This window comes from Microcaecilia unicolor, chromosome 3 (assembly GCF_901765095.1).
Source record: "Microcaecilia unicolor chromosome 3, aMicUni1.1, whole genome shotgun sequence".
Classification (NCBI taxonomy): domain Eukaryota; kingdom Metazoa; phylum Chordata; class Amphibia; order Gymnophiona; family Siphonopidae; genus Microcaecilia; species Microcaecilia unicolor.
Window position 1 is genome coordinate 76,555,463 of NC_044033.1, and position 23,296 is coordinate 76,578,758.

The window sequence follows — 23,296 nt, forward strand, 5'->3', positions numbered from 1 at the left end:
CATACCCAGCTCCCTGACAGCAGTATGCAGGTCCCGGGAGCAGTTTTAGTGGGTGCAGTGCACTTCAGGCAGGTGGACCCAGGCCCATCCCCCCCCCCCCCCCCCACCTGTTACACTTGTGGTGGTAAATATTGAGCTCTCCAAACCCCCCCCCCCCCCAAAAAAAAATAAAAACCTACTGTACCCACATCTAGGTGCCCCCTTCATCCCTAAGGGCTATGGTAGTGGTGTACAGTTGTGGGGAGTGGGTTTTGGAGGGGATTTGGGGGGCTCAGCACACAAGGTAAGGGAGCTATGCACCTGGGAGCTATTTTTGAAGTCCACTGCAGTGCCTCCTAGGGTGCCCGGTTGGTGTCCTGGCATGTCAGGGGGACCAGTGCACTACAAATGCTGGCCCCTCCCACGACCAAGTGGCTTGGATTTGGCCGGGTCTGAGATGGGCGGCTTCGGTTTCCATTATGGGCGAAAACCGAAGCCAGCCATTTCAAACCCGGCGATCTCAACATTTATGTCGAGATTTGGCCGGCCCCAACCATATTATCGAAAAAAAAGATGGCCGGCCATCTTTTCCGAAAATACGGTTGGCTCCGGCCATTCACAGAGCTGGCCCCGGAGATGGCTGCTCATAAAGATGGCCGGCCCTGTTCGATTATGCCCCTCTGTTAGCCATTAGGCTACTCCTCCACTTCTGATTATTCAGAAAGATGGGTTTATAACTGATTACATTTTAATAAGAAAGAAAATAGAGGCATAGTGTGCTAACATGGTCAGATTGTGAATGGCAAAATGGTACAAGCAGTAGAATTGACCAATATGATTATAGTAGGTTTTATCAGGAAGTCACATTGATTCAAACACATCATGTTGGATTGTAAAATTTTGTTCCCCCTGTGGGTCATCACCATTCGTCTTATCTCTCTCTCTCTCTCTCTCTCTCTCTCTCTCTCTCACTCTCTCAGCAGCTCGTCTATTAGGCCTGCTGTTTTAGGGTAAAAAAGCAAAATAATAAGGTATAAGTAGGTCTGTTCGCACATTTGTGAAATAACTTATCTTTAAAAACTACAGCTTCCATTATGTGCTTCTCACTATTCCAGAACCTGTGGGACTGTTGTGTCCAGGTGGAGATAACTGAGCTGAGAAATGCCTCTTGGCATCCAGTCCAGCTCCTCAGTATTTTCTGTCTCCAGCAGGTGGATGGACGCACTTTCCAACCTCTGGTGCTGAGTGATTTCTTCCTAGTCCAGTTGGTCAGCTGGTCCCTAGTTGACCATTTCAGCTGGCTTGAGTCTGCAGAATCATATCTGGAGGTCCTCAGATCCTTGTCTGTGATGCCCAGCAAATTTACTTCTTCCCTCCCTTCATTTCTCCCCTGTTTTCTATGGAGCTCTCCTTTTCCAGCACAACCTTAAAAAAAAAAAAAAAAAAACAAGAAAAGAGAAGGAAGGAGGTAGCTGGAGAGTGTGGGTCAGAGTATAGGTCCTGAGCCTTTCTTATCTGTGGTAAGACACATGGAGACTGTGAACTTGGGAGCAACTGGCAGTGGTAAGTCACTTGGAGCCGCTTGGAAGGCAAAGTTCTACTTGGTGCAGGGGAGGGATTCTGATGCACCACATAGGACACGTTCTGTGCTGGTGACAGGGTGAATGGCGACTCCCATGGAGGTAGTTAAGCAGTGTTCCTGTTATGGGACCCACTGGCCGGTGTCAGAGCGTTGGAGTGTGTGCAAGTCCGGAATCTCATAGGACACAAAGGAAACAGTTGGCAGCAGCACATCTTTGGATTTGGTGCAGTATCTGAATATGCTAGGATCTTCAGGCCCTCTGGCAGGGCCAGTGCACAGTTTGATGCAGGAGAGTGTGGGAATGGGTGCCATTTTGTAAGGGCCAACTGGCAGTGAGGAGCAGCCTCTGACATCACGTGCAGAGCACAACTGCCATTTTACATCCTTGGGGCCCGACAGAGCATTCAGCTGCATCAGGATCTTTTTCTCCAGAGTTTATATGCAGGAGAGTGTGGGAATGGGTGCCATTTTGTAAGGGCCAACTGGCAGTGAGGAGCAGCCTCTGACATCACATGCAGAGCACAGCTGTCATTTTACATCCTTGGGGCCTGACAGAGCATTCAGCTGCATCAGGATCTTTTTCTCCAGAGTTTATATTGCTCTTACACCAGGCCTATTTACTGAAGCAATGGTGCTTCAGTTTCTCACCCCACTGCCCCTGCGGCTCCTCTAAGAGATCTCGTTTAGACCTCCAAGTTTGGGCAGATGAGACTATCTCTGCTTCTCCCTCTTTATATGATGTGGCCTCATCTATTCAGAGGAACCATCGTTAAAGGAGCTGTTAGAGGAGGAAGAGCTCCCTCTTGAGGAGGGGATGATCCGAATGTACTGAGGTGGTTTCATAAAAAGGAGCTCAGCACTCTGATTTCTGAGGCACTGACAGTGCTTTCCAGTGAGGAGCCTTGTGTCTGCTTTGGTGTCAGGAGTTCTCTCTTTGTCGATCATGAGGGGGTTCAGAGGTCCTTTCTAAGGCCTCGATGCATCCAGACATTCAGGACCTGATTACAACAGAATGGATCTTGCTGGATGTGGGGCTGAGAGTGGGAAGAGCTGTGACTCACCTCTACCCGTTAGTTCCAGAGGAGAAAGATAATTGTAGCTTCCCAGGGTGAACTCCTTGGTTATAGCAGTGACAGAGAAGACCACCTTGCTGGTGGAAGGGGGCATTTCCGTAAAAGACCTAAAGGATAGAAAGCTAGAAGGCTCACTGAAACAAGCCTTTGAAGTGGCCTTTTTACACCTTCAAGTGATAGTGTGCAGCTCTTTCTTGGCAAGACCATGCCTAAAGTGACAGCAACAAAATGCCCAGCTGAAAGTGGGGTTAGCCTACTTGGCAGATGCTATTTATAACATGTTACAGATTATGACCTGCAGTGTGTCTTTGAGGCATATTTTCAAAGCACTTAGCCTTCCAAAGTTCCATAGAAACCTATGGAACTTTGGAAGGCTAAGTGCTTTGAAAATATGCCTCTTTGTCAGCATGTCGGCAACTCTGGTTATGGCATTGGGCAGCTGATGCAGTGTCAGTCACGTCTTGTTTAACTGCCCTTTAATAGCTATTTGGAGAAGATCTCAGTAACTTGGTGAAAGAATTGGGGGAAACTAAGCCACAGCGGTTGCTAGAGGATAAGCCTAAAGCCTCTGATCTTCTCCAGGGGGCTTTCTATTTCGAGACAGCAGATAGTACTGGTCTTGTCATCAACAATATGGTCAGATGTCCCACTTTCAATTATACTAATTTTCCTTTCATGCAGACAGGTAGTCGTTCTCTGTCAGCTAGAGTGCCGATGCTTCCAGAGCTTCGCAGTAATGTGAGGCTGGTCCACTCTTCCTTCCTCTGGTGGAGAAGACCTCTTCAGGAGGAGTGGACCAAAATCACATTAGACTAGTGGGTTCTGGATATTCTTACAGAAGGTTACAAGTTGGAGTTCTGCCCCGTCATTCCTCTCTTTTTGCAGCCTCCTTGTCGAAAGGAACCAAGGTGGTTGAGGTAGATTCCTTGCTGGCACTCTGAGCCATTGTTTAGTTCCCCAGACTGAGCAGGGTTAAGGCGGATACTCCATAGACTTTATTGTCCCAAAGAAGGAAAGCACTTTTCATTTGGTCTTAGATCTCAAAGGTCTAAACCATTGCCACCGAGTGTTCCCCTTTCATATGGAGACACTAGGAGCAGTCATGGCCTCAGCTCAAGCGGGAGAATATTTCTCAGCCCTCGATCTCAGAGGCATACTTGCACATAACTATTACGGTCACCACATCAGAGATTTCTGTGTTTTGTGGTGCTGTGCCGGCACTCAGTTCAGGGCTTTGCCCTTAGGTCTCACCACAGCTGCAAAAATGTGTACCAAGGTTATGGTGGTGATGGTGGCCTTCCTTCAGGTCCAGGGAATCCGAGTTCACTCATATCTTGACAAGTGGTTCAATCTGTTCAGATCACGCACATCCTAGCATTTCTCCAGGTAGGTCTTCAGAAAGGATTGGCGTTTTTACCTAAAAGTTCAGGTTGTGGCTTTGGTCCGTTTCAGGGGCCGACTGTAGAAGACGTCTCTTGGCTCATTCGGATATCATTCGATTCTTGCGGGGAGCCAGGCCGCTTGCGTCCTCCCATTCGTAAGCCGTGTCTAGAGTGGAACCTTAATTTAGTCCTTCAGGCTCTTCAGATGCTTTCTTGAACGATCTTGTTAAAGATGCCGTTCTTGGTGGCTGTTGTGTCGGGGCATAGGGTTTTGGAACTTCAGGCTCTCTTGTCTAGATCCCTTTACTACTACTACTACTACTACTATTTAGCATTTCTATAGCTACAAGGCGTACGCAGCGCTGCACAAACATAGAAGAAAGACAGTTCCTGCTCAAAGAGCTTACTATCTAATAGTCTGGAGTTGGCAGTAGTGGAGAAGGGAACAGATAAGAAGGATTTATCCATGGAGCCGAGTGCACGGGAAGGGGTGTAGGGAAGGATGAGTGTGGAGAGATACTGGGGAGCAGCAGAGTGAGTACATTTATAGGTTAGTAGAAGAAGTTTGAACAAGATGCGAAAACGGATAGGGAGCCAGTGAAGCGACTTGAGGAGAGGGGTAGTATGAGTAAAGCGACCCTGGCGGAAGACGAGACGGGCAGCAGAGTTTTGAACCGATTGGAGAGGGGAGAGGTGACTAAGTGGGAGGCCAGCAAGAAGCAGATTGCAGTAGTCCAAACGAGAGGTGACAAGGGTGTGGATGAGGGTTTTGGTAGAGTGCTCGGAAAGAAAGGGGCGGATTTTACGGATGTTGTAAAGAAAGAAACGACAGGTCTTGTCGATCTGCTGGATATGAGCAGAGAAGGAGAGAGAAGAGTCAAAGATGACCCCAAGGTTTCGAGCTGAGGAGACAGGGAGAATGAGAGAGCCATCAACAGAAAAAGAAAAAGGGGGGAGTGGGGAGGTGGGTTTGGGGGGAAAAATGAGAAGCCCCATTCCCACTTTGGTATCTTTTCAATAACTCAGCATAACAAAACTGAAAAATCATGCTTCTATTGTAAGCAGTGCATCACCAAAGGCTCTTCCAATTTCTGTCTTCTCAAATTGTGATTATGTTCAGTAAATCATAACTTAAACGTTTTTGGCATCTTCACAATTTATAATTTTTTACAGGGACAAAGAATTGTATAATCTGTGTAAGATAATTAATCAGTTGTGTGCCTCAATTGATAATTCTTGCTGCCATACTGGTTCTTGTGAAAAGAAGTCCTCCATTGGGTGTTGAAAGCTCATTATGCAGCTTTTGATTGAATGTCAAATTTAGGAGGTTTTTTTGTTCTGTTTTTTTTTGTTTTTTAGGACCAGCGAAAGACAGCTTATGCCCATTGGGCATCAGTTCTGAGGTCCTTTCTCTCCTCTTGAAAATAAGCAATTATGATCGATGTGGATGGATGTCTTTTTTTTGTGCTTTTTCTTTTCTCATCTCTAACGTAGATGGTAATATCTTTTTTTTTTTTTTTTTTTTGTGCTGTGTTTGAGTTATTTCTTTACCATCTTTTTTTTTTTTTTTTAGTAACTTGCAGTTTTTAAATGGCCCATTTCTGTCTTACCCAGAGGAATGGCTTTGAAAATTGCTTTCCTTGTGCCTTTCATATTTTTGCTGAACATACATTCATGTTCCAGCTAGCCTGTTGTAGCTCAGTGTCTTATTTCAAGGCTTTTAACTTTTTTCATAGGAATTAGCATGATGTAATTTTTCTATCAGCTATCTGTAGAAAATGCCTTTAGAGAGAGGATATAGTAAGCTAAGTAATTTTTTCTCCAAATATAGTATTTTCATTTTTTAATGCAAAACTGCCACATCTATTTCAAGAGTACAGTTGCACTAACTTTGTATTTGTTATCCACCGACTGGGCAAACGCCTTTGATGGTACTATGTAAGCCACATTGAGCCTGCAAATAGGTGGGAAAATGTGGGGTACAAATGCAACAAATAAACAAGCTTAGTGGTGATTAGGTGGCAACACCAGTAGTTGGGAAGCAAAGCCAGTGCTGGGCAGACTTCTACAGTCTCTGCCCTTATCGTGGCTGGACAGATTTGGATGGGCTGGAGTGGTGCTTCGATGACAACTTCAGAAGTTGGAGAACAAGACGAGTGCTGAGCAGACTTCTACTGTCTGTGCCCTGAAAATGGCAAGGACAAATCAAGATCAAGTATACATATATAGTATTGCATCATACCTTATGCTATGAGTTCATTTTCTTGAGCAGACTATGTTGCTATGTTACCAGTCCCTGGATTGATCAGCAATGACATGTTTGCATGTATGATTGATAGTAGGAGCTGGGCTTATGAGCACTGCTGACTTTAAGTTCTACAGTTGTAAGCTTAGTATGTTGTAGCATGGCATGTGACTCGACATTCAAGGCATAGGGAAGGTAAGGAGAATTAACCTCCAAACTGATATAAAACAGAAGGAATCGGTCCAGAGGGCAGCTACTGAAATGATCAGTAGTCTTCATCTTAAATTATGAGGACAGACTTAAAGATCTAAATATCTATACTTTGGAAGAAAGACCAGATAGAGGAGATAATGATAGAGCAGGTCTCGACCAACCCCAAGTGCCAGGTCGCCATGGTGCCTAAAAATTGCACTCTGGCACCTGGTCCTGGAGTGGTGCTTTTGCTTGTGGTGCAACTGAAGAAACAACATATTTCCTGCTTACCACTGCAACTCGCCATGCTGTAAGTTTGAACTACACTGTTCAGGATGTGCGGGAGCTCTGGTAGTTTCAGATTGCGCCAAGAGACAAAGAAGAGACTTGAAGACCTGAATATGTATATCCTAGAGGAAAGAAGGGATAGAGGCGGTACAGTACAGACATTTAAATACCTGAATGGTATTAATCTACAAACAAAACTTTTCCAGGGACGGCGAAGCAGAAAAACTAGAGGACATAATTTGAGGTTGCAGGGTGGTAAACTTAGGAATAACAAATAACCAAAAATAGCACAAGAAGCCTTCAAGAGTGTCTCAGCCTTGCTTTTTTTGTCAGACTTAGGAATAACATCAGGAAATACTTTTTCCATGGAAGGGTGGTGGAGTGCCCTCTCAGTAGAGGTGATGGCGACAACTGTGATGAAGTTCAAAAATGCATAGGATAGACACAAAGGATCCCTAAATAAAAAGAGGATAGTATCAGAACAAAACACATCAGCAACTACAAGTTAATTTAGGATGTACAAGAATGATGCTTAAATGGCAGCTCTAGAAGTGGAGAAGTGAAGCCAATGCCAGACAGACGTCTATAGTCTGTGTCCCATATTATGGTAAGATAGATCAGGATGGGCTAGAGTGGCTTCAGCAACTCCAGTAGTGGGAAAGTGATGACAGTGCCAGACAGACTTCTACGTCTGTGTCCCATATCTGCATTTGCTGTAGTGGGTTTCAACAGCAATTCCACTAGCTGGGAAGTAGGGCAAGTGCAAGGTAGACTTTTTTATTGTCTGAGCCCTGAAAATGGCAAGGACAGATCAGGAGCAAGTGTGCTTGTTTTATACCATAGTCAAATCTTATGCGCATCAGTGGGGAAGAGGAAGTCATCATGTAGTAAATCTTAGCAAGTAAAATTTTGTAGTAATACTACTGGACTGTTGGTTCAGTAATTCTTTGATGATGAATGTGACCGCTGGACAGACTGGTCATTTACTATTTTAATTTGAGTCATATTTTCAAAGCACTTAGACTTACAAAGTTACATGGTAACGTATGGAACTTTGTAAGTATAAGGGCTGGGAAAATGAGCCCCTATATAAATGTGGGGCCAACCCATACTTCCTGCAGTGAGCAGCTCAAGCTTGCAGAGAGCAGAGTGGCAGCAGGGAAACAGGAAATATTTCATTCAGCTGCTGAAGAAACAGCATAAGTGGAAGGCCCTGAGAAAAACTGGGTGAAGGCTGGGGAGAGGAGGTACATGAGAGACTTGATAAAGGCTGGGGGGAGGGTATTTGAGAGAATGACTAGTTAAAGGCTGGAGGGGGATATTAGAGAGAGAGAGACTGGTAGGGACCCAGGTTATGGTGACACGTCAATTGCCTCTTTGCTTCATCAAGGTGGTGCTGTCACACAGCTGACATCATGATTTCAGAAGGGCAAATTGTTGGCTTGTACCAGTGATTTCTGGAAGCACCTTAAGGAACTGATTTACTAAAGTTGCTTTGCCCCACAGACACAGAATAAGAAAACAGCTTTAGTAAATCAGTTTCTAATTGAACTACTGATCTGGAAGGAAATTCCCACCCCTCCTTCCCTGCCTACACCCCTCCTTCCCCACATCTCCTCCCCCCAAAATCACAGTGGACAGTTTTGAAAGAGTGGTGAAGAAGCAAAAGAGGACTCCTAAGTTTTTAGTCTGGCTCCTAGATTTAATAAAAATTTGTTGTGGCCTATGATAGAGGCATTTAAATGTCTCCAAGGCATAAATTCACAGGAATTGGGCCTCTTTCAATTGAAAGGAAGTTCTGGAATGAGGGGTAATCGAATGAAGGCATAAGGGGGGGGGGGGTAAACTCAGGAGTAATGTAAGGATTTTTTTTTATGGAAGGGCTGTTGGTGGAGGCAGATGGTATCTGAACTCAAAAAAGGATCTCTGAGGGAGAGGAAAGAATTGTAGAACTTAGTAGTTGGTATAGATGGACAGACTGGATAGGCCATATGGAGGCATATTTTCAAAGCACTTAGCCTTCCAAAGTTCCATAGAAACCTATGGAACTTTGGAAGGCTAAATGCTTTGAAAATATGCCTCATCGTCTTTTATTTCCTGCCATTTTTCTGTTCTTCTGTGACATGCTTGTCCAGGTGCAATCTTGAGGGCTGCAAACAGGCCAGCTTTTAGGGTATCCTTTATGAACCCATATATATGCAAACATTTCAAACATTCATTAGGGATATCCTGGAAATCTGAGCTATTTGTGGCCCTTGAATACAGAACTTGGGCAAGTCTGCTCCGACAGAGAATTCTACATTCTGGAGAGCCAACAGCAGCAGGTAACGACTAAATATTATTGTTTGCTGCCATCCACTGGCTTCCTGTTTGTACCTCAAGAGTCTCTCTTCTAACTGAATCATAAAATGTTACATCCTGACTTTGTTCTTGTGTTACAATATTTAATATGCAGCAAATTTGTTGCATCCTATATTAGAGATGTTAGAATGAATTTATGTATTAACAAAATTACAGCTATATCAGACTGTCTAGTTTTAAACTGTGATAAATGTCCTCGGAAAATGGTGGGATACTTTGGTTCACCTGAATTAATGGTGTAACAATGATTAAAAGTGGAGCAAACTTTTCAGGTGCAGAAATTACATATCACCATTATGACTGAGTTAATGATGACAAAATGTTTCTGCTCCAGTTTCCAGGAGTACAGTTTCTCTGGAACAGCTCCTGCTGACAGCGAATATGAAAGAAGGATGATGTCTGTATTTAATCACGTGCTGGAGGAAGTGGAGTCTCTCAGTGGGAAATATCCACCTGTCTCTTATATGGTATGTTGGGACGACTACAGGCACAGGTGTGGCAGCTTATAACTTGCTGGCTAGAAGGTTGTGGTTGATAGGAGTGGTGCACTGCTGTGAGGAAGTCTGGATCTGTATATCTTGTGGCAGTTTACATCTGTGAGAAGAACTGTGAAGTTGATCCATACCCACAGGAGGACAGGGTACAGTGCCTCTTCGTTGTGTAATGTTGTATGTGGAAACATATTGTAATCAATCGTTGATTAACTATTACCTTGGTCATTATTTAATAATATATGTTGTTGCTTGTATAGTGTATGTTAAATGGCTTGACGTGTGACTTGCATAATTTTTGTGTCTGAGGCAGAAGTGTTACTGAACTGGAAGAGTATAGCAGCCTGTATCCTTGGCAGTACTGTTTGCAATTTCTCACAGCAGCCATCTATTTATGCTGTCTGTTATTCAGCCTATGTCTGTAGCAGCTATTATGGTGAGCAACACTATTTCTTTAGAACAGGGGTTCTCAACCAGGTCCTCAGGACACACCCAGACAGTCAGGTTTTCAAGGTTCCCACAGTGAATAAGCGTGAGATAAATTTGTATGCACTAGCTTCTTTGTGTACAGATCCATCTTGGGCATGTTCATTTTGGTTATCCTGAAAACCTGACCAGCTGGGTGTGTCCCCAGGACTAGGTTGAGAACCGTTGCTCTAGAAGAAGCATCCTTGTGTAAACCTGTGCATATCAGTTGCATTTTGTCCCTTCACTGGATTGCATTTCTCCACTGCTTTCCCCTAATACGGCAATTCTTTTTTTTACCAGAACACAGCTTGCAAAAATTACCGGTGTAGTATAAAGCGAATGCTACATACCTGTAGAAGGTATTCTCCGAGGACAGCAGGCTGATTGTTCTCACTGATGGGTGACGTCCACGGCAGCCCCTCCAATCGGAAACTTCACTAGCAAAGTCCTTTGCTAGCCCTCGCGCGCCCGCGCGCACCGCGCATGCGCGGCCGTCTTCCCGCCCGAAACCGGCTCGAGCCGGCCAGTCCAGTATGTAGCAAGACAATACACTTCAAGGGAAGACACAACTCCAAAGGGGAGGCGGGCGGGTTTGTGAGAACAATCAGCCTGCTGTCCTCGGAGAATACCTTCTACAGGTATGTAGCATTCGCTTTCTCCGAGGACAAGCAGGCTGCTTGTTCTCACTGATGGGGTATCCCTAGCCCCCAGGCTCACTCAAAACAACAACATTGGTCAATTGGGCCTCGCAACGGCGAGGACATAACTGAGATTGACCTAAAAATTTACCAACTAACTGAGAGTGTAGCCTGGAACAGAACAAACAGGGCCCTCGGGGGGTGGAGTTGGATCCTAAAGCCCAAACAGGTTCTGAAGAACTGACTGCCCGAACCGACTGTCACGTCGGGTATCCTGCTGCAGGCAGTAATGAGATGTGAATGTGTGGACAGATGACCACGTCGCAGCTTTGCAAATTTCCTCCATGGTGGCTGACTTCAAGTGGGCTACCGACGCTGCCATGGCTCTAACATTATGAGCCGTGACATGACCCTCAAGAGCCAGCCCAGCCTGGGCGTAAGTGAAGGAAATGCAATCTGCTAGCCAATTGGATATGATGCGTTTCCCTACAGCCACTCCCCTCTTGTTGGGATCAAAAGAAACAAACAATTGGGCGGACTGTCTGTGGGGCTGTGTCCGCTCCAGATAGAAGGCCAATGCTCTCTTGCAGTCCAATGTGTGCAGCTGACGTTCAGCAGGGCAGGAATGAGGACGGGGAAAGAATGTTGGCAAGACAATTGACTGGTTCAGATGGAACTCCGACACAACCTTTGGCAGAAACTTAGGGTGAGTGCGGGGACTACTCTGTTGTGATGAAATTTGGTGTAAGGGGCCTGGGCTACCAGGGCCTGAAGCTCACTGACTCTACGAGCCGAGGTAACTGCCACCAAGAAAATGACCTTCCAGGTCAAGTACTTCGGATGGCAGGAATTCAGTGGCTCGAAAGGAGGTTTCATCAGCTGGGTGAGAACGACATTGAGATCCCATGACACTGTAGGAGGCTTGACAGGGGGCTTTGACAAAAGCAAACCTCTCATGAAGCGAACAACTAAAGGCTGTCCTGAGATCGGCTTACCTTCCACTTGGTAATGGTATGCACTGATTGCACTAAGGTGAACCCTTACGGAGTTGGTCTTCAGACCAGACTCAGACAAGTGGAGAAGGTATTCAAGCAGGGTCTGTGTAGGACAAGAGCGAGGATCTAGGGCCTTGCTGTCACACCAGACGGCAAACCTCCTCCAATGAAAGAAGTAACTTCTCTTAGTGGAGTCTTTCCTGGAAGCAAGCAAGATGCGGGAGACACCCTCTGGCAGACCCAAAGAGGCAAAGTCTACGCCCTCAACATCCAGGCCGTGAGAGCCAGGGACTGGAGGTTGGGATGCAGCAGAGCCCCTTCGTCCTGCGTGATGAGGGTCGGAAAACACTCCAATCTCCACGGTTCTTCGGAGGATAACTCCAGAAGAAGAGGGAACCAGATCTGACGCGGCCAAAAGGGAGCAATCAGAATCATGGTGCCTCGGTCTTGCTTGAGTTTCAACAAAGTCTTCCCCACCAGAGGAATGGGAGGATAAGCATACAGCAGACCTTCCCCCCAATCCAGGAGGAAGGCATCCGACGCCAGTCTGCCGTGGGCCTGAAGCCTGGAACAGAACTGAGGGACCTTGTGGTTCACTTGAGATGCGAAGAGATCCACCAGGGGGGTGCCCCACGCCTGGAAGATCTGTCGCACCACACGGGAATTGAGCGACCACTCGTGAGGTTGCATAATCCTGCTCAACCTGTCGGCCAGACTGTTGTTTACGCCTGCCAGATATGTGGCTTGGAGCACCATGCCTTGACGGCGAGCCCAGAGCCACATGCTGACGGCTTCCTGACACAGGGGGCGAGATCGGTGCCCCCCTGCTTGTTGACATAGTACATGGCAACCTGATTGTCTGTCTGAATTTGGATAATTTGGTGGGACAGCCGATCTCTGAAAGCCTTCAGAGCGTTCCAGATCGCTCGCAACTCCAGAAGATTGATCTGTAGATCGCTTTCTTGGAGGGACCACCTTCCTTGGGTGTGAAGCCCATCGACATGAGCTCCCCATCCCAGGAGAGACGCATCCGTGGTCAGCACTTTTTGAGGCTGAGGAATTTGGAAGGGACGTCCCAGAGTCAAATTGGAGCAAATCGTCCACCAATACAGGGATTCGAGAAAACTCGTGGACAGGTGGATCACGTCCTCTAGACCCCCGGCGGCCTGATACCACTGGGAGGCTAGGGTCCATTGAGCAGATCTCATGTGAAGGCGGGCCATGGGAGTCACATGAACTGTGGAAGCCATGTGGCCCAGCAATCTCAACATCTGCCGAGCTGTGATCTGCTGGGACGCTCGCACCCGCGAGACGAGGGACAACAAGTTGTTGGCCCTCGCCTCTGGGAGATAGGCGCGAGCCGTCCGAGAATCCAGCAGGGCTCCGATGAATTCGAGTTTCTGCACTGGGAGAAGATGGGACTTTGGGTAATTTATCACAAACCCCAGTAGCTCCAGGAGGCGAATAGTCATCTGCATGGACTGCAGGGCTCCTGCCTCGGATGTGTTCTTCACCAGCCAATCGTCGAGATATGGGAACACGTGCACCCCCAGCCTGCGAAGCGCCGCTGCTACCACAGCTAGGCACTTTGTGAACACCCTGGGCGCAGAGGCGAGCCCAAAGGGTAGCACACAGTACTGGAAGTGGCGTGCGCCCAGCTGAAATCGCAGATACTGTCTGTGAGCTGGCAGTATCGGGATGTGTGTGTAGGCATCCTTCAAGTCCAGAGAGCATAGCCAATCGTTTTGCTGAATCATGGGAAGTAGGGTGCCCAGGGAAAGCATCCTGAACTTTTCTTTTACGAGATATTTGTTCAGGGCCCTTAGGTCTAGGATGGGACGCATCCCCCCTGTTTTCTTTTCCACAAGGAAGTACCTGGAATAGAACCCCAGCCCTTCTTGCCCGGATGGCACGGGCTCGACCGCATTGGCGCTGAGAAGGGCGGAGAGTTCCTCTGCAAGTACCTGCTTGTGCTGGAAGCTGTAGGACTGAGCTCCCGGTGGACAATTTGGAGGTTGAGAGGCCAAATTGAGGGTGTATCCTTGCCGGACTATTTGGAGAACCCACTGATCGGAGGTTATAAGAGGCCACCTTTGGTGAAAAGCTTTCAACCTCCCTCCGACAGGCAGGTCGCCCGGCACTGACACTTGGATGTCGGCTATGCTCTGCTGGAGCCAGTCAAAAGCTCGCCCCTTGCTTTTGCTGGGGAGCCGCGGGGCCTTGCTGATTCGCACGCTGCTGACGAGAGCGAGCGCGCTGGGGCTTAGCCTGGGCCGCAGGCTGTCGGGAAGGAGGATTGTACCTACGCTTGCCAGAAGTATAGGGAACAGTCTTCCTTCCCCCGAAAAATCGTCTACCTGTAGAGGTAGAAGCTGAAGGCTGCCGGCGGGCGAACTTGTCGAATGCGGTGTCCCGCTGGTGGAGAGACTCTACCACCTGCTCGACTTTTTCGCCAAAAATGTTATCCGCACGGCAAGGCAAGTCCGTAATCCGCTGCTGGACTCTATTCTCCAGGTCGGCGGCACGCAGCCATGAGAGCCTGCGCATCACCACACCTTGAGCAGCGGCCCTGGACGCAACATCAAAAGTGTCATAAACTCCTCTGGCCAGGAATTTTCTGCACGCCTTCAGCTGCCTGACCACCTCCTGAAAAGGCTTGGCTTGCTCAGGGGGAAGAGCATCAACCAAGCCCGCCAACTGCCGCACATTATTCCGCATGTGTATGCTCGTGTAGAGCTGGTAAGACTGGATCTTGGACACGAGCATAGAGGAATGGTAGGCCTTCCTCCCAAAGGAGTCTAAGGTTCTAGCGTCCTTGCCCGGGGGCGCCGAAGCATGTTCCCTAGAACTCTTAGCCTTCTTTAGGGCCAAATCCACAACTCCAGAGTCATGAGGCAACTGAGTGCGCATCAGCTCTGGGTCCCCATGGATCCGGTACTGGGACTCGATCTTCTTGGGAATGTGGGGGTTAGTTAATGGTTTGGTCCAGTTCGCAAGCAATGTCTTCTTCAGGACATGGTGCAAGGGAACAGTGGACGCTTCCTTAGGTGGAGAAGGATAGTCCAGGAGCTCAAACATTTCAGCCCTGGGCTCGTCCTCCACAACCACCGGGAAGGGGATGGCCGTAGACATCTCCCGGACAAAGGAGGCAAAAGACAGACTCTCGGGAGGAGAAAGCTGTCTCTCAGAGAGGGAGTGGGATCAGACGGAAGACCCCCAGACTCCTCGTCAGAGAAATATCTGGGATCTTCCTCTTCCTCCCACGAGGCCTCACCCTCGGTGTCAGACACAAGTTCACGGACCTGTGTCTGCAACCTCGCCCTGCTCGACTCCGTGGAACCACCGTCCACGATGGGGGCGTCGAGAGGTAGACTCCCTCGCCCGCGTCGGCGAAGCTCCCTCCGCCGACGTAGTCGGGGAGCCTTCCTGGGAGGTGGCCGCGGTCGGTACCGCACGCGGTACCGACGTCGGGGGCCTCAACCTGGGCGATGGGCCAGCCGGCGCCACGCTCGACGGGACCGGTGGCGCAAGCACCGCCGGTACCGGAGGGGTAGGGCGCAACAGCTCTCCCAGAATCTCTGGGAGAACGGCCCGGAGGCTCTCGTTTAGAGCGGCTGCAGAGAAAGGCTGAGAGGTCGATGCAGGCGTCGACGTCAGTACCTGTTCCGGGCGTGGAGGCTGTTCCGGGCTGTCCAGAGCGGAGCGCATCGACACCTCCTGAACAGAGGGTGAGCGGTCCTCTCGGTGCCGATGCCTGCTGGGTGCCGAATCCCTCGGCGACCCAGAGCTCTCGGTGCCGACACGGGGAGGAGACCGGTGTCGATGCTTCTTCGATTTCTTCCGAAGCATGTCACCGGAGCTCCCCGGCACCGACGAGGAGGACGTCGAATCCACCCGTCGCTTCCTCGGGGCCGAGACTGAAGAAGGTCGATCTCGGGGGGCTGTACCGCAGGAGCCCTCAGGGTAGGCGGAGACCCACCCGAGGGCTCACCGCCACCAGCAGGGGAATGGACAGCCCTCACCTGCACTCCACCCGATGCACCACCGTCCGACGACATCAGCAGACGAGGTCCTGGTACCACCGACGTCGATGCAGCTATCCGATGTCTCGGCGCCGATGCAGAGGCCCGATGCCTCGATGCACTCGATGCAGGGGCGGCCGAGGAAGATGGTCTGGACGCTGACGACGTCGATGCACTCGAAGATCCCGGTGCCGATGCCGACGAAGAGCCCGAGAACAACACGTTCCACTGGGCTAGTCTCGCTACCTGAGTCCGCCTTTGAAGCAGGGAACACAGACTGCAGTTCTGAGGGCGGTGCTCGGCCCCCAGACACTGAAGACACGACGAGTGTCGATCAGTGAGCGAGATAACCCGGGCGCACTGGGTGCACTTCTTGAAGCCGCTGGAAGGCTTCGATGTCATGGGCGGAAAAATCACGCCGGCGAAATCAAAAGCCGAAATGGCGAAATTTGAAGCACCAAATTTAGAGGGAGAAAAAATCTCGACCGAGGCCGAAAAAAGGCCTACCCCGACGACGAAAGAAAACTTACCGGGGCAAAAAAGCTGGAAGTACGGGGAGGATTTACACGAAACCCGGCGGGGGGTTTCCGGAGCACTTCCCGACTAGGACAAAGCTTTCCCGAAGGAAAAAAAACACGTTCAAACAAATTGGACGCGCGAGGTCGACTTTCCGGGGCTCGACACGGCGAAAACACGACCGTACCGAGTGCGGACAAAAGAAGACTGGCCGGCTCGAGCCGGTTTCGGGCGGGAAGACGGCCGCGCATGCGCGGTGCGCGCGGGCGCGCGAGGGCTAGCAAAGGACTTTGCTAGTGAAGTTTCCGATTGGAGGGGCTGCCGTGGACGTCACCCATCAGTGAGAACAAGCAGCCTGCTTGTCCTCGGAGAATTTTATTAATCTTATTCATCTAAAGGATAATATAATAAATCATCCAATTTAATTTATGCAGCCAAAGTATCCTTTAAAAATTCATGAAGAGATACCAGGAGCACAAAAATGTATAAAAAGAAAAGCAGTGGGCTGAGCACATAAACACAAGCAATATAGAAAGAAGAAAGGACAGTGTAGATGGTGAAAAGATAAGTCTGTTTTGAATTATCAATATCTCAACAAAGAAAAAGATTATAAAGCAACACAAAACCTATGCATTTACCCCAACAAACCAAAATCCACCCTTCTCCAACATCCAAATGGGGAGAATAAGCTTTGTGATACCAACATCATTTACTCTTATACTAAAGATGAGGGATATCAAAGTTTAAAAGAAATGGGGAAATCATGCAGAGCGTAGGTGATGAAATTCTGTCCAACCCCTCCATGTGTGTGTATGCATCTTTGTATCTGCATTGTCTGTATTTTACACTTGTGGCATATGTATGTGTATTCATAGCTCCATTTTGTTTGTGCGTATGTCTGTGTGTGTGTATTTGTGTTTGTTCTATGTGTGTCTGAGAGGAAATGGAACAGGCAGGTTGAAAGGTTCAATTACTATGTTGCAGTAAATTGATGCATGTATGCTGCAGCTGTTGGAACTGCTTCTCCCATAGAAATGTATTGAGGCAGTGTTTTTTGGTGGGAGTGGGGGTTTATTTCTCTTAGACCCAGCACCCCACCAGTGCCACCACAAGCACACGTAGAAGCCTCACTTGTACAGCATGGGAATTTCCTCCAACCAGTTCCTTGCCATTGGCTAAATCCTACCCATTGTCTCTGCTGCTAGTTACACTGGAAGCAGGGAGGAGTGTAGAACTGCAGATAGAGATTTTAAACTCTGAAAAATATTCAGACATATTAGCAGTTCTTGTAGTTCTGGATATTAATGCAAAATCCCATGAAATCCTGGGGAGAAAGAACCCCAGACAATTGTCAATTCTAGCCCCCTGAATCCATAAGTACAGCTCAGAAGGACCCCCCCCCCCACCCAAATATTAGGACCCAAAGCAGGGCCATAGCCACGCCACCCAATTTGGGGTCGGGCCCGCCCAGCAGCAGTGTTCCTGCAAGTAGCTTTCCACTGGTGACAGTCACAGGCTCGCAGTGATTCCCACACTCTGCCTGCCGCTCTACAATCTCCTTACTACTGCTTATCATTTCTATAGCACTACTAGACGTACGCAGCGCTGTACACTTGAACATGAAGAGACAGTCCCTGCTCGACAGAGCTTACAATCTAATGAGGACAGACAAACAGGACAAGTTATTCAGATGGAATAAATTGTGTCCTGCCCAGTTATGGAACGCATTGCCGCGTAACCTAAAAACGATCAACGAACTGACTAACTTCCGTAAATTTTTGAAGACCCATCTCTTCAATAAGACATACCACAAAGATCAACAAATGTAATTGTACACATCTCTTCCTACTTATATTCAGAAATGTTTTCATAATATCTGCTTGTTTTAAACTTCTACTATGATACTCAAGGCCTTTCTGTAACACTAAGTGTCTATTTTCTAATCTGTATACCACCAAGAACGATACATTGTAAGCAGGGCTGTGGAGTCGGAGTCGGCAGCAATTTTGGGTACATTGAGTCGGAGTTGGAGTCGGCAAATATGTACCGACTCCGACTCCTCATACATTTGAATAAAATACTTCTCTGCTGTGAATAAAGCAGTACCTAGTTGTTTCACTAGTGTGAAGTCCAGCTGAACTATTTTGCTGGAGAGCTTCCCTCTGCTCAGTCTCCCTTTGCATTTACTGACCTGCTGTAGAGCACCTCCTCTCTGACCCCACAGTGAACTTAAGCTCCAAGAGAAGATCATTCAGCACACACAGATAAGGCAGCAGAGAGACTCCACCCAACTTCCTCTCTCTCTGCAAGAAGAGCTTTATATTTTAGTGGAAGTGGCACACCATTCACAATGGCAAAAAGAATGTCAGGAAACATGACAGTCTGCTGATTATGAACACTTTACAATATCAACAGATGGGAAACATTATGTATGTCAATGTATTATAGAAGATGATGATGGTGAAAAAGCATGTGATGCAAAAATTAGCAGTTTCAGTGGTTATGAAAAAAATGCACCTACAAGAACATCAAATTTAAAAAGACACTTGCAGCGTTTCCATCCTAAAGTGTTAGAAGCTGTGAATGAGAAAGATAGCAATGAAAACATTCCATCTACTTCAGGGTCAATAAAAGATCAGAAATCTACTGGAGGCCAGACACAACTATCAAGATTTTTTTACAGCTGACAAAGTTACTATAACAATGACACCAGAAAAATTCAAAAACCACATTATTGACACATTATTGAAATGGCAGTAAAGAATAGTATACCACTATCTTTTTTTTCACAACCAGCCTTTTTAGGCTTAAATGGAGAAATGGCTAAAAAGCTTGGAGTTTCTCTGGAACGAGAAAGTATAAGGAAACTTATACTTGAAGAGGCCAAATGTAAGAAGGAAGAACTAAGAAAAAGTCTGAAGGGACATTTTGTCTTTATTAAAATGGATGCATGCACACGTCACAGAGTCAATTATTTTGCAATTAATGTTAGATTTGCTGATGAAAACAAAAAAACAATAACCCGGACATTAGGAGTAAAGGACACTCAGGCACACATCATACCAGTGAGTATCTGCAGAAGTTAGTGGAAGGCGTTTTAGAAGATTTTGAAATTAATAAGGAACACATTCTATGTATTGTAACTGATATTGCTTCAAATATGTTAAGCACAATTGAAAAAATGAAGGAAGTTGATGAAGAAAGCAGCATACAAATATCAGAAGATGACAGTTCTGCAATTCAAGAAAGCTGTGAAAGTTTGGATGATATTGCTGAAGAAGCATCTAAACTTATTACCATTCAACATATGCGTTGTGCTGTTCATACTTTGCAACTAGCAATAAGAGATGGATTGAAGGATCGTCATGCGGCTACACTAATTAGCAAGTTGAGGCAAGTAGCTGTTGCAGCCAGGATCCCTAAAACAGATGCTATTCTGAAGAGACGTGCTGGAAAAGGAGCCATTTTGGATCAAGCATCGTGGCTGGGGAAGCACTTACTTGATGATAAAGCGTTTGCTTGAACTAAAAGACTTTCTTGAAGAACTGGACAATGTAAATGTTTCATTAAAAGAAAACCAGTGGGCTCAAGTTACAGAATTAGGCTACTTTCTTACCCTTTTGCTGTTACCAAGAAGCTGCAATATGAAGATTTAACACCAGGTAAATTCTTCTTGGAATGGAAGGGCTTGATATATAACCTTAACAAAAGTGGGGGGTTAATTGCTGATGGCATTTTATCTTCAATGAGGAAAAGAGAGGAGCTCTTGCTGGATAATCAAATTCTCTTAGCTGCTATTTATGTTGATCCAATGAGCCGAATTTTGTTGAGCAGTGACCAAATTGCTACAGGAAAACAGGCACTCTATGACATAGCAGTTCGCATGAAAGGGTTGCTACCTGAAACTCATAAACCACTGGATGAAGCTAAAGCTATAAATACTGGTGGTAATGGTAACTCAGGTTCATCCTCTTCAAATGAAGAACAGAATTTTTCAAGCCTATTTGGACAAAATGGAAGCTTCAAAAGCAAAGCGATGTCGGTTAAGCATGGAAAAGCAACCTATAAAAGTCCATATAAAGAAATTCATGCAAGAGTTTTTTTTTAAGGATTAAAAGAAGTGGAAAAGTTTGACCGCTCATTAAAACTGACTATAGAACAAGCCATCATTGTTTATCCAGAGATTGTCAGTGATGCAGCTAGAATCGTAACAGCAATGCCACCCACCCAAGTCAGTGTTGAAAGACTGTTTTCAGCACTGAAAATAATCAAATCAGATTTAAGGGCTTATATGAAGGAGGATCTGGCAGAAGCAATTCTGTTTCTAAGAACAATATATTAGTTAATTTTGGATTATGTTTAACAGCTATTCTACAGCTATATATGCCAAGTTTAAATAATATATAAGTTGTTTTAGGTTTTCCAAATGTTTTTGGTTTGGGAAGCTTGCCAGGTGCCCTTGGCCTGGATTGGCCGCTGTCGTGGACAGAATGCTGGGCTCGATGGACCCTTGGTCTTTTCACAGTATGGCATTACTTATGTAGGTTAACTTTGATTTTGTTCTAATTTCCAAAGGACGTGGTTGTTCCAGATTTTTATACTTGCTAATGCTATGATGACTTTATACTTGATAAAAAAAAAAACAATAAACATAACCTTTAAACTTTAGGATTAATGAATATTTATAGTTTCTTTAATAAATAAAATAATAAGTCACAATGACACAGATTTTAAACCCAAACATTAACATGCAGCCTTGCATGCTGCACTCTTTCAGTCAACATGCAAAAAAAAAATACATATTAAAAACTGAGGAGTCGGAGGTACCATAAACTGAGGAGTCAGAGTCTGAGTCGAAGGATTTTTGTACTGACTCCACAGTTTGTAAGCCACATTGAGCCTGCAGAAAGGTGAGAAAATGTGGGATACAAATGCAATAAATAAGGGAATATTAAAGTGAGGATGATAAAATAAGGGTTCTGAACAAGTGAATAAGGGTTAGGAGTTAAAAGCAGCATCAAAAAGATGGGCTTTTAGCTTAGATCTGAAGACGGCCAGAGATGGAGCTTGACGTACCGGCTCAGGAAGTCTATTCCAGGCATATGGTGCAGCAAGATAAAAGGAACGGAGTCTGGAGTTAGCGGTGGAGAAGAAGGGTGCAGATAAGAGAGTTCCCGGGGAGGAATACTGAGGAGCTGCAGAGTGAATGCACTTATAGGTCAGTAAGAGGAGTTAGAACTGTATGCGAAAATGGATAGGGAGCCAGTGAAGTGACTTGAGGAGAGGGCTAATATGAGCATAGCGACATTGGCAGAATATTAGTCATGCAGCAGAATTTTGAATAGATTGAAGGGGAGAGAGCTGGCTTAGTGGGAGACCTGTGAGAAGCAAGTTGCAATAGTCTAAGCGAGAGGTGATAAGAGTGTGGATGAGGATTCTGGTAGTGTGCTCAGAAAGGAAAGGGCGAATTTTGGTGATGATATAGAGAAAGAAACGACAGGTTTTAGCAGTCTGTTGAATATGTGCAGAGGAGAGGGAGGAGTCAAAGATGGCCCCAAGGTTACGAGCTGATGAGACAGGAAGGATGAGAGTGTTATCCACAGAAATAGAGAATGGGGAAAGAGGAGAGGTTGGTTTAGGTGGAAAGATAAGAAGCTCAGTCTTGGTCATGTTTAGTTTCAGATGGCGGTGAGACATCCAGGCAGCAATGCCAGACAGGCAGGCTGATAATTTGGCCTAGATTCCTGCTGAGATTTCTGGTGTGGAGGGTAGATCTGGGAGTCGTCATCGTAAAGATGATACTGAAAACCATGGGATGAGATCAGAGTACCAAGGGAAGAAGTATAGATGGAGAAAAGAAGAGGTCCCAGGACAGATCCCTGAGGTACACCAACTGACAGTGGGATAGAAGTAGAGGAGGATCCACCAGAGTGTACACTAAAAGTATGCTGGGAGAGATAAGAAGAAAACCAGGAAAGAACAGAGCCCTGAAATCCAAGTGAGGACAGCGTATCAAGGAGTAGGCTGTGATCAATAGTGTCAAAAGCAGCAGATCGAGAAGGATGAGGATAGAATAGAGCCCTTTGGATCTGGCAGGAACAGGTCATTGGAAACTTTAGCAAGTGCTGTTTCAGTTGAATGAAGGGGTGAAAGCCAGATTGAAGTGGATCAAGAATAGCTTGAGATGAAAGAAAGTTAAGGCAACGATGGTGAACAAGCACGTTCAAATATCTTGGATAGGAAAGGGAGGAGGGAGATGGGGCAATAGTTGGAAGGACAGTTAGGGTCCAATGAAGATTTTTAAGGAGTGGTGTGACTACGGCATGTTTGAAGGCATCAGGAACAGTCACAGTGGGAAGTGAAAGATTGAGGATATGACAGATAAAAGGGATGACAGTATGAGAGATAGTATTAAGTAGATGGGTGGGAATAGGATCAGAGGAACAGGTAGTTAGTTTTGAGGGAGGAAAGACGTGTAGTTTCCTCTTCAGTGATTTCAGAAAAGGAGACGGGTTGGAGGGTTGAGAGAATGAACTAAGGGAAAGAGAGGTGGAGTTGACCTGGTTGAGAATTCAAGCTTAATCTTGTGAACCTTATCATGAAAGTACTCAGCCAGAGTCTGTGGAGAAAGTGAAGGGGGAGTTGGAGGTGAAGGCACTTTGAGGAGAGAGTTCAGTGTGGCAAAGAGACATAGAGGGTTTGAACCAAGAGAATTTGTCAACTGGATGTAGTAGTCCTGTTTAGCAAGTAAAAGAGCAGACCGGAAGGAGGTCAGCAAGAATTTGAAATGTATGAAGTCAGCATGGGCACAGGATTTCAGCCAAAGGCATTCGGCAGAACGGGCTCAGGAATGTAGGTAGCGGATTCTAGAGGTTAGCCAAGGCTGGGGTTTGGTACGTTTTACAGAACGGGGAATGGGAGGAGCGAGAGTATCCAGCACAGAGGAGAGAATAGTATTATAGGAAAAGACAGCCTCATTGACAGACTTGGACGGCATAGTGGTAGAGAAGAGATTTGAAACACTGGAGGACAGAGTAGAAGGGTCAATAGCCTGAAGATTCCTA

General features: G+C 46.6%; 1 protein-coding gene across 2 annotated transcripts in view; it reads left to right on the forward strand.

The window, feature by feature from the left end:
- The window catches only part of INTS7 (integrator complex subunit 7), a 137,886-nt gene that overhangs the window by 88,541 nt on the left and 26,049 nt on the right, over positions 1-23,296 (forward strand). For both annotated transcript variants that reach the window (XM_030196069.1, XM_030196068.1), the window contains exon 17: positions 9,437-9,569. In XM_030196069.1, the coding sequence (XP_030051929.1) occupies positions 9,437-9,569 (133 nt within the window). The remainder of the gene's footprint in view (positions 1-9,436; positions 9,570-23,296) is intronic.